At 43.3% G+C, this 11,293-nt stretch overlaps 1 protein-coding gene across 7 annotated transcripts in view; it reads left to right on the top strand.

The window, feature by feature from the left end:
* Positions 1 to 37: 37 nt before the first annotated feature.
* LOC102388414 (scaffold attachment factor B1) overlaps positions 38 to 11,293 on the top strand; it is a 24,797-nt gene continuing 13,541 nt past the window's right edge. The window contains exons 1-8 of one of the 7 annotated variants that reach the window (XM_025196470.1): positions 38 to 375; positions 2,141 to 2,228; positions 3,532 to 3,596; positions 3,681 to 3,896; positions 4,898 to 4,960; positions 5,754 to 5,781; positions 6,695 to 7,196; positions 7,617 to 7,666. In XM_025196470.1, the coding sequence (XP_025052255.1) occupies positions 199 to 375; positions 2,141 to 2,228; positions 3,532 to 3,596; positions 3,681 to 3,896; positions 4,898 to 4,960; positions 5,754 to 5,781; positions 6,695 to 7,196; positions 7,617 to 7,666 (1,189 nt within the window). In that variant the 5' untranslated portion in view covers positions 38 to 198. The other 6 variants (XM_025196473.1, XM_025196469.1, XM_006017480.3 and 3 more) reach the window with 6 other exon arrangements.

Raw genomic sequence — 11,293 nt, 5'->3', positions numbered from 1 at the left:
CCGTGCCGCCCCCTGCGGGGGGGCCCCGGCCGTGCCCCGCCGCCCCGCACATGTGCGGACGCTGCCTAAACTCATCGCGCATGCGCGAGGTCGAGTCGCCGTCCTGTGGCAGTCTCCGCTCTGCGCATGCGCTGGACCAGATCGCTGTGTCCTGTATGAAGGTTTACTCGCGCTCACTCCCTTGCGCTCTCTTCGCGCATGCGTGACACCTGGCGGCTAGCTCCTGTGTGGTCCCTCATACGCACTTCGCGCATGCGCAGGACGGGGCCACAGTGTCTGTTGAAGAGGCTTCGCGCCTGCGCACAAGCACTCCGCACATGCGCACTGGTGAAGGGGGGACACCCTGAGTCGTCTCGGCCTGCCCACCATTTTGTGGTAGGATCACAGCGCACCGTCCGACCGCCTCTCCCCGCTCCGCCATGACGGAGACGCAGCCAGCGGCCGGGCCGGCGGAATCCGCGCCTCTGAACGCAGCCCCCGCGGCAGCGCCGAGCTCGGAGCCTGAGACCCGGCGGCTGAGCGAGCTGCGCGTGATCGACCTGCGGGCCGAGCTCAAGCGCCGCAACCTGGACACCGGCGGCAACAAGAGCGTCCTCATGGAGCGGCTCCGCAAGGTGGGGGGGAGGGGAAAAGGAGGGGACATCCGGGTTCTTTGTCTGGGGCGGTGCTCCTGCGCGCATGCGCGACCCGCCCCTCCCCCTCCTTTCCCCCGCGGCCTTCCCTTGGGCCCGGGTCGTGGCTGCCTGTGCGCGGCCCGCGCCACCCCGCCTGCTGCCCCCCGCCCCCCCCCTGTGGGCTGATGGTTTTGGGGGCCTCCACAGCCCTGCCCAGCTCCGTCTGGCCTGAACAAAAGGTCTGGACGCAGCCCCGGGTGGAGGCGCATCAGGACGTCTGCGGGGCGGCGAGCAGCCCCTGCACAAACCCTCGTGCTCGGAGGTCTCGGCGCCCGGCGAAATCGGCATAGCGGTGTAGCGTTCAGGGAGGTTTCCGGCGGCTGTCGTTAGCGCTTCTCGTCTTGTGCGTTTTCATCCTCCGGTCGTCCACGGTTCGTTTTCGTAGGTTTGGCGAGCGGGTGACGATGTGGACGGCGTCCAGCCGCCTTTGCTTACTTTTTGTAGGTTTGACGCTACGGCGCCCAACGTCTTCGTCTTGTTTTTGTAGGTTGGACGCCGCGGTTTCGAACCGTCTTTGTCTCGATTTTGTAGGTTGGACACCGCATGGTCCAACCGCTTTTGTCTCAATTTTGTAGGTTGGATGCTGCGGCGTCCAACATCTTTGTCTTCGTTGTTCTTCTCCGGTGCCTAGAGGAGCACTTCCATAGGATCATAGCGAACGAGGGCTGGAAGGGACCTCGGGAGGTCATCTAGTCCAGCCCCCTGTTCAAAGCAGGACTATCCCCAGATGTATCCTTGCTGTGAAGACTTTGTCTACCCAGGTCTTAAAAATATCCAAGGATGAAGAGGCCACATCTTGGATGAATTAGCCTGTTTCAGCACTTTCCTGCCTTCTAGTGAGAGAGTTCTTTCTTAATATCTAACCTCAATTTCTCTTGCTGCAACTTGAGCCCGTTGCTCCTTGTTTTATCATCTGCCCCCACTGGGAACAGTCCAGCTCCATCCTCTCTGGATCCACCCTGCAGCGAGTTGAAGGCTGCTATCAAATCCCCTCTCGGTCTCCTCTTTTCCAGACTAAATAAGCCCAGATCCCTCAGCCGCTCCTCCTAAGCCACGTGGCCCAGCCCCCAAAACCATTTTCATTGCCTTCTGCTGGGCTCTCCAATTTGTCCACATCCTTTCTGTAGTGGGGGTCCTGAAACTGGACACAGGACTCCAGATGAGGTTTCACCAGTGCCAAATAATGCTTTCATTGTTGCCCAGATTGCTACTGTTCTTTCATTGCGGCCCAGATACTGTAAATGTTGCGCTCTGGTTCCCTATCTCAGTGATGGGGACTCGGTACAGTTGAAATTTGTGATCGCTGCTTACGCACGGTTTGTGTGTTATGGGATCAAAGCTTTTCTGTGTGTGAGGAAATAATGGGGGATGAAAGCAGGGTAAATCCACAAAAAGATAAAATACCAAGTTAATGGCTTCAACAAAGTGTTGTCATTGCAGTGACTCTCTCTTTCTGTCTCCCGTAGGCCATTGAAGAGGAAGGAGGAGAGCCTGAAGAAATTCCAGTGGCTTCAGAAATGACGAACAAGAGAACTCCAAAGAGAACTAACAAAGGTACAGAACAGTTCTGGAAAGGTGTATGTTGCGTCTATAATGTAGTCTTATTTCCTTGGGGTTAGTTTTCATTATTCTGAACTTTGGCTGTCCCATTGTTAATGCTACTGGTAAAACTATGCCAGCAACAGCTAAATGTTGGAGACTTATCACTCTTCCCCTGACCAGCGGAGACAGATTATTAATAAGTTTAAACACAACTCTTATTGGTACGCCAATAAAATTATGGACAAGGCTTTAAATTTCAAGTGTATTTTTAGGACGAATGACTCCGACAGGATTGTGCCAGGAACAGAGCAAACAGCTGCCGTGTAAAACCATTACAAGCTCTGCCAGTAATCTTAATCTTCAGTTGCCGTGCTGCTGTTTATTTTCTTTTCATAACTGTGTGCTGTTTCAATGGCTCTCTAGAAAGATGAAATCTGTGTCATCACAGAATTGAAATTTTGCACGTAATAAATTGTACAGCCCTGGGGATAATTGAAACAGTCGCTAAGCAAATACAAGCAAACAAAGTGGTCCTAAAATGCAAGATTTTTCATTTGAATCAACATTTTGCAAAGAAATCCTTCCTTTTCTGAAAGACAAGGTAGCCTACTACTACTAATAGAATGTAATTGTGTGAAAAAGCCTCAAATATTGACTTGGGTATTCAGATGCACATATTACTGAAATTTCATTTAGCTCATGTTTAAAAATCAGCCATATTTCAAAACATTGCTTTTGAGAGTGTTGTTTGAAGCCACTTCCTTTCCACCCGATGGTGGTGAAGTCTGAGAACCACAAAGTGAAAATCTTACTCAGTAGCAATTTCTTTGCATATTTCCCTGATGTGAGACTTGGCTTAAACATGTTCTGGATCTTTAAACTGATGGCCTTTATTTTATGATTTGGTCTTTTGTGGACCTGCTTGCAATATTTGGATCTAAATTGTAAGCTGTTAATAAATCAATCTTTTCCAGAGCAAATAGGACTTAAATAGTGACATTAGGCTTCTGTAATAATTATTTTTTAAGGTTTCATATTGAAACATTTTTTATTTTTATCCTTTTAAATATTGAGGTCTTGGGGAAGAGAGAATGGTATAAGAAAACATAACTGCTCACTTAGATGTGATAGGAGACATCATTTAATCACATCTAGTGTTGCAATACTGTCTCACCTACCTAGGGACAGAATTTGCTCGCTGCATCCGATCTTGGTTTTTTGTTGTTTTTTTTTTTTTAATGATGAACTTGGAATTTGAAGTTTAGCAAAAAGCGTATACTGACATGTTTATCACCTGAAGAATATTGTTTTCCAGGGCGAAAGCCAGAAGACGAAGGTGTTGAAGACAACGGACTTGAGGAAAACTCAAGAGATGGACAGGTAAGTGAAATCATGATTGAGATTAAAAAGAGGGTGCTGCTTCAAGTCGCAGTGAATATAGATCTATTCTCTTTCTTCTTTCAGGAGGATATTGAAGCGAGCTTGGATAACTTGCAGGATATTGACATGATGGATATTAGTGTGTTAGATGAAGCTGAAATAGATAATGGCAGCGCTGTAGATTGCGGAGAGGATTATAGTGCTGATAATATTCTTGACTCACTCTCTGATAGTAAAGACAATACTGATGCAGAAATGAAAGAACTTCCAGATCAGCTAACTGATCAGCTAGAAAATGAGGTAGGTAACTGGAAGTATTTCTATAGTTTTCAGAAATTAAGGAAGATGCCACTAGAAATGTGTCATTTAAACAATAGAATCCAAATTATTACTTCTTTGCCTTCCACATAAGGAAGTAAGTTGGAAGTCTGTTTCTTTACCATTACACGTGCCCTATCTGTGTCAATAGCATCCTAACTAAACATATTTAGGTCTGTTTGCATGCAGTATAACTCAAGCTTTATTCAGATTTTGCCTGTCCCATTTTGCCAGTCTTTTAACTTAAATCTTCGCTCAGAGATCAGTATGAGAAACTTGGATGTTCTTTACCAGTAAAGAAAGAAAGAAAGTTTAAAGACGTTGAAAGAGTCTTTAAATGTCTTGTTCGCTTCAGGTTTCCAAAGTATTACCCATTCCCTTATTTTGGGGGTGCCATTTCTGTTCTTTTACTGTTACTATCTGAGGGTTAACGACATTGCATCACTGATCTCTTAACTTGGAAGGCAAAACTTTTCATTTTCTGCAAATTAACCCAGCTAGGAGTCCTACTGGTGGATGACTTTTCTGATCTAAGGGCCCAGTGTGTTACTTCTGAGACCTGCTTTACCTCTAAGTGACCAGATTTGGTAGTCTTTTATATATTTTAGACTTCTGACTTAACTTTAGAACCTTAGAAGTAAGGTAATAAAAAGTGACAAAGTTACTAAATGTTTGTAAATCTCCTTAAAAGATCGGGAAATATTTCCATTGGACAAGACTAATCTGAAATTAAAGAGTATTATACATTTATGTTTTATTGCTGGTAAATAGTTCCTTAATTAACCATTAAGATATTCAGCCATATCTCAGTATTCCTGTGTAGAATTTTGAGGTTGGATCAAGAGCTTCTTTGAATACCGATAAATCTTTTTTATCTGCCTTGGGAAATCAGATACAGGAGTATTGTTTCTCATTTGGGTTTCTCCAGTAAAGCTATATTCAATATTTCTAAGGAATGAAATATTTTGCATTTAATTTTTCAGGAAGATGTTGAGGATATTGGAACCAGCTTAGATGCTGTTTCATCTGACTTGAGTGAAATGAAGGTAAATTTAAAATTCAGCTCTATTGTAAATTCTTTGTAGTACTATATTAAAAATACTCATTACGCTAATGTCTCAGAGAACTGAAGCTAGCCTTTTATATTGGTTAGAATTCAATTATGATTTCTATTAAGCATTGTAATACCTAAATTATATTACTTGTACAATGCACAGATGTGCACCTTTACAGAGTAAAATAGATAGATACATCTGCTCTGCCTTCTGACTCACTTCAGCCTAATCCCCGAACTAGCTCTTTAAGTTTTACAGTGAACAGTGGGTTCTCAGCTCACCTGGTACCTTTTTTGCCATTTGAACTGAATCTTTCTTTGCTATTTTTGGCTTCCCAATTTATCCTTTCCTGCTTGGTTTTTAAAAAGAAATGGCATTGTCAGAAAACTGCTGGCTTGAGTGAGCACCACTAGAACTTAAACAGCTTGGATGTTTCCTTAAAAATACCTTTAATCACTTGTTATTCATATATGTTCCTTCATTTCCTCCTTTGGTGTTGTGAATTATACTGATTAGTATAAATGCGCAGTCTGCTTTTTCTGTAGATATTCATATAATTGATATGGGAGACATATCAGTACCTTGTAGTATTTTGAGTTGTCTTCAGGCAGACATGGCTGAACTAAGAGAGCCTTTTTTAGCTTTTGTTTAAAATAGTTCAGGATAAATCAGGTTTAAACAAGCTTTGAAATTATATTAATTTAGACATCTTTTAAAATTCATGCATTGTTTTTTCAAATGTAATTTAAAAAGGCTTTAAAAGCACTTTTTTTTTTCCTAACAGAAAATGGAGGAACCATGCTTGGAGCCAGGTACTGTTAAAGAAAAATATAATCCTGCCTTTTCAACTAATTCTATTGAGGCCACTAGATATTTTATAAAATACATTAGTTTGCATTAAATTTCTTATGGTGGACAACCCAGATCATGCAAGGGTCATAGAGATTGGAAACCCAATCATATCCCCAGATCTATGAAGTAATGTCTGTCATTCAAGAAATATTTCACTGACATGTAATAGTTATTTTAAAAACTTCTTTACGATGCTAAATAGATATAGACAAGTTGTTTTTAGTTTTTAAACTGAGATTGCCACAAGTAAAACAGATCTTGTGATATCCCACAGTGCTATAATTCTATAACTGTGTAGAGCAGAGAAGGCATTAGAAAGTTATTACAGGGGACTAAAATGTTAAAAAAAAAAAAAATTAGTAACTGGATACAGAAGAAAGAAGACAGAGTTTCTTCCTGGAAATTTCATACAAATACTATTCAGTTTCTGGACTGCAAACATACTCATGCACCAACAGAAGATGCCCCAGTTTTCATGTTGGACTCTCTGCTAAAAGAATTTCAGTGAAATTAGAACATTGAACTTTCAGTGCATTGATTGATTCATTCAGTTAAACGTCTTGGACTTGGAAGCTAAATAGAGAAGAACCAAACCTGAACAATTTCATGAAGAATTTCAAGGAACAGCCAGAAGGTTTTTATTAAATCTGTGGGGGCGTTTTTCTTCCGTGTAGCTTTCGGGCTTTAACGTAAGAGTTTGTTAGCAGCTAGCCTAGGGCTCTTACTGTTGTGTCCACTAGGGTTTTCCAATCTCTGTGTAGCTTAGAAGGTCTCTTGGTGTTAGTGTGGCAGCCATGCCAGTTCCACATTTGTGATTGCTGTATTTCCCTGGTGATTAAATCTTGTGCCATTCTATTCCTGTTAAATCCGTAGAAAATGAGAAAATACTCGACATTTTGGGGGAAACTTGTAAATCTGAGCCACTTAACGAAGACAATTCCGAAGTGGAGCAGCCATTTGCACAGGAAGGAAGTAACGTGGTGCCAGGCAGAAAGCTAGCGGAGGAAGAGGACGCTCTTGCTGCCGCTGAGTCGGAGGAAGAGGCCTTAGCTTTGGACAGCAAATCGGCCCCAGCAGTGGCAAGGAAGGAGGCAAAGCGTTTAGTTGTAGCGAAAGGGGAGACAAGTGAACAGACAATAGAGGAAGAGAAACCGGAGGACTCTGAATGTTTAGGAGTAGACCCCGTAAGCGATCAGAGTAGCAAAGCCTCCCAAGGCCCGGAAGCCTCTAGTGGGGAAACAGCGGATAAAGGCGCGGGTGCCGAAACCAAAGATAGTAAAGAAGATGCCAAGAAACCCGAAGACAAAGCTAATGCTGAAGACTCATCCGCTACTAAAGAGTCCTCTACCAATGAGGGCGGTGATCAGAAAAAGAGGTTTGTTTTTTCTCAGTTCTAGACCAGATGCTATCTTTTTTCATTGGTCATTAAGTGATGCAAAAAAGCTGTTTCCTTCAATTGGCCAGCGAGACTGATGAAATTGTAGCTTATTCCTAAAGAATCTTTTTTGTTTCCTCTTGTGCAGTTTGTAACTGACGGTCTGATTCTTTTCCTCAACCTTCAAAGGTTGTTATCTTAAATTATTCCTGTTTTTAATCTTGCATCTAGACATAATAGTCCATTTAAAAATCTGACTTCCCTTATTTCTTGTCAGATTTCTTAAAACAAATTTGCAAAGTGTGTTTTCTGTTTCACAACATGGTTTCTGGTAGGTATTCAATTATAGCACCTATTATTATTTAAAGTTTAACCTTTTTTTTCTTTCCTGATTGAATAACACTGATTTTTTGTCTTTAGCTCAGTTGAGGAGGACAGAGATACAAAGGCAGTGTCAAAAGATGAAAAAGGTAGGTTTCATTTAAAAAAACAAGAAAACATTTAAGAACCCTTAATATTTATTTGTTAAATATCAGAACTTCATTTCCATTTTTTAGAATGGGGTATTTTAAATGCGTATCTTCAAAAACGTTGGCTAAAAAACATTGTTTTAAATGCCAGCAAGATGCATTTTATAATTCAGACCTTTCCAGGGGAACTTGTGTTACCATCTTAGAAATGAATCTTAGAAAATGGATTATTCCATGTCTACGGATCACTTATTGTGCATGTCTCCAAAGAAAAAGTTGCCATTTTTTAGCGTGTATGCTTGCCATTGCAGCTGCTTAACGCTTTTTGCTGAGTAAAGTGTTCCAGACTAAGCACATGCATGAATATTATGTGTTATATATATCATTTGCTATATTGCTAAAAACACAAGGGTTGTAATAATTGCACATCTCACTCTAAATATTTTAACTGCACACCTGTGACAGTCTTTAACCTGTCTCAGCTCTCAGTCTTTGACCATGTCCAACCTATACTTCATGTGCTCACTGGAATATTTTGACAAGCAGTGTCAGCTGGGGCCTTGCCTTCCTCTCTCCTTCCCCCTCCTTGCTCAGCTGCAGCTCCAATACTCTGCCCTATCTCCCACAAATATGGAAGTTGGCAACCTCTGGCTGCTAACCTGTAGCACTCCAGATGTCTTAATATTGGGAGCAAATGAGTGTTTCTGTTTTGGCAGCCTCTTATTCTTTTACGCGGGTTTTTTTTCTGACTCTGCATTGGTCTTCTCTCATCTAACAATTGAGCCTAAACTCAATGATCTATGCCAGATTACATCTGCCTGAAAGACACTATTGGAGTATTATGTTTGTAAGAGAGCTGCATTCTGGACATCACTCTGCACATGTTTAGTTAACATTATCCCAGCTGGAGAGTTTGCAGAGCTTTTTTGTCACTATTGAAATCTGCATCTGAAAAATTGCATCTCTTACAATTCAGATTCTGGCAGATGCATTTTTGTAATCTAAACAGTGAGGGCCTCCTCTCCTCTCTGCTGAAGTCAAGTTTTGGAAATGGTGCCTGTTTGATGGCAAGCTCCCATGGAACTACGAAGAACAGTGGTTTGGTGATTTACTGTAGAAGACGGTACTCAGCCAACCACAGGTAGCCGCTGAAGAATTTCCACTTTCAAACCTTTATTCCATATGTGCAGCTCCTCTCTGATAAACCTGTCTAATTTCCAATAATAAATGCCTTCTTTTCTGGCCTGGAGCATATACCAGCGCATTGTTCCTCCAGAAGAACTTACCCATCACGGTCATGATGTTCAAGATAAGTTGCGGATACACCTGTGACTGCTTGTCTAAATGGTTAACAGAAAACAGACCTGTGCTTGTCCAGTGAGAGCAAAACTTCAGGTTTGGATCTCTCTTGGGGTATGACACTAGTTGCAGGAACACATTTTTAAATCTACTAGTGAGACAAAATTTGACATTTAAAGTTGAAACCAAAAATGTTTTGGTCAGTTCACCCAAACAGAGTGTTGAGGTTGGTTAGTCTAAGCTCAGGCTGGAGAATTCTCGAAGACATACCTTGACAACATAGAAGAAGGAAGATAAGGCAGATTTTATTACCCCTAGCACTGAAGCCAACTCATCAATATACCAGAAAATGATCTTTGCACCTAAATGGAATATGCACATTAGTCCAAACATTCTTGAGGCTGCTGGAGTGACTGACATAAAATTGGCTGCTTGATTTTTTTAAGATCTATTTGTATGTTGCTGACATAATTTATTACCAAACTCAGGATCGAGGATATTCATTCAGATGGTTGACAGAAACATATTCAATGCAGACCTCCTGTTTGAACTGAGATCCCATTGAAAAGGAATGCTTTTGTAAGAAGAGACCTATTTTTTTTTCCCAAGGCATAGAAGAGAAGGGGAGACCTTTTAAGTAAAGATGCCTTATTTGATGTAGAAACTGGAAGGAACATTCAGTTCCAAGGTATTTCTGTCTCCAAGCTGAGTAGCAGTTGGATCCATTTGCCACAGTATGGTTGCTAATATGAATGAGTCCAAGTGGTGTCATCCAGTGCAACCTGTTAGCAACTATCACACAAGTCCCTTCCCTCTACCATTGGTGCCTGCTCAGCTAGAGTATGAATAACCTTTTTAGCATGCTTCAGAAATACTTGTGTGTCAGAGAATCTGCTTGGCAGCATTTTGGGGCTTAGCTTAGACCCTGGGCAATAGGCCTGTGTGAGTTGGCAGCTATTCGATCTGGATCCACTTCGGATGCCAGGGGTCCAATCTGGAGCTCCGGACCGGGTTCCCACTTTGATCCTGCCAAAACGGCTCTGAAGCTTTGGAGCCGCCTCGGAGATCCAGTTGTAGGGTATAATGGGGAATCAATAAAATATCTATAACTTGGGGGGCTTTTCTGATTTGGATTAAACTTGCAGGGGTGGTAGCCTCTGCTGAGGGCATAAAGCCTGCCAAGTTTCAAGAAGATCAGTGCAGGGGGCGGGGGGGAACTGTTCCCCAAATTCTTGAAAGCAAAACTCGTGTCATGTGTATGTGTTATACCACAGGGGGATGAAAACTGCAGGGGTGGTGGGCCCTGCTGAGGCTGCAAAGCCTGCCATGTTTCAAGGTGATAGGTGCAGGGGTTTGGGGGGGAACTGCACCTCAAGCTGTGGACAAGCAGAACTCGTGACATGGGTCACACCGTGGTTTAGGGTGCAGCAGGGTGAAGGCCGCAAAGATGGTAGCCCCTGCTGCGGCCACGAAGCCTGCCAGCTGTCGAGGAGATAGGTGCAGGGGGGTTCTGGGACCCTGCACCCCTAGCTGCTGACAGGCAAAACTTGTGACATGGGTGCTTATGCAACTGTCTGTCTTGGTGGCGGGGTGGGGGTGCAGCTGCTGCAGGCCTGGCTGCTAAGCTACTGTGTTACCACTTACCAATTAACCATGATTCACTCGGGGACCAGCTCGATACACAGTACCTAGCTATTACATAACGAGTTAACGAGCAACAATTAACACCTACAAAACCACAGACTAAGGAGAGGAAATAATCAATACAGACAATCAGCTGTCCCAAGACAGAGACAGTCAGTTGCACAAGCACCCATATTGTGAGTTTTGTCTATCAGCAGCTAGGGGTGCAGAGCCCCAGAACCCCTCTGCACCTATCTCCTTGACAGCTGGCAGGCTTCGTGGCCTCAGCACGGGCTAAAAGGCCTTCAGCTTTCACCCGCCTGCGCCTTAACACACACAGGGTCATCTATGTCACGAGTTTTGCCTGTCAGCAGCTTGAGGTGTAGTTCCCCCAAAACCCCTGCACCTATCACCTTGAAACTTGGCAAGCTTTGTGGCCACAGCAGGGGCCGCCACCCCTGCAGTTTTGATCCCACTGTGGCTTAACGCATGCACATGTCATGAGTTTTGCTTTCGCGAATTTGGGGTGCAGTTCCCCCTGAACCCCTGCACCAATCTTCTTGAAACTTGGCAGGCTTTATGCCCTCAGCAGAGGCTACCATCCCTGCACGTTTATCCAAATCAGGCAAAAAACAACAAAGTTGTAGATGTTTCATTGATTCCCCATTATATCCTATGGCCGGATCTCCGAAGCAGTTCGGAAGC

The sequence above is a fragment of the Alligator sinensis genome, unplaced genomic scaffold (genome assembly GCF_000455745.1).
Source record: "Alligator sinensis unplaced genomic scaffold, ASM45574v1 scaffold1295_1, whole genome shotgun sequence".
Lineage (NCBI taxonomy): Eukaryota > Metazoa > Chordata > Crocodylia > Alligatoridae > Alligator > Alligator sinensis.
The sequence above is the reverse complement of the archived record's forward strand: the minus strand, read 5'-3'. Positions and strand labels throughout refer to the sequence as shown.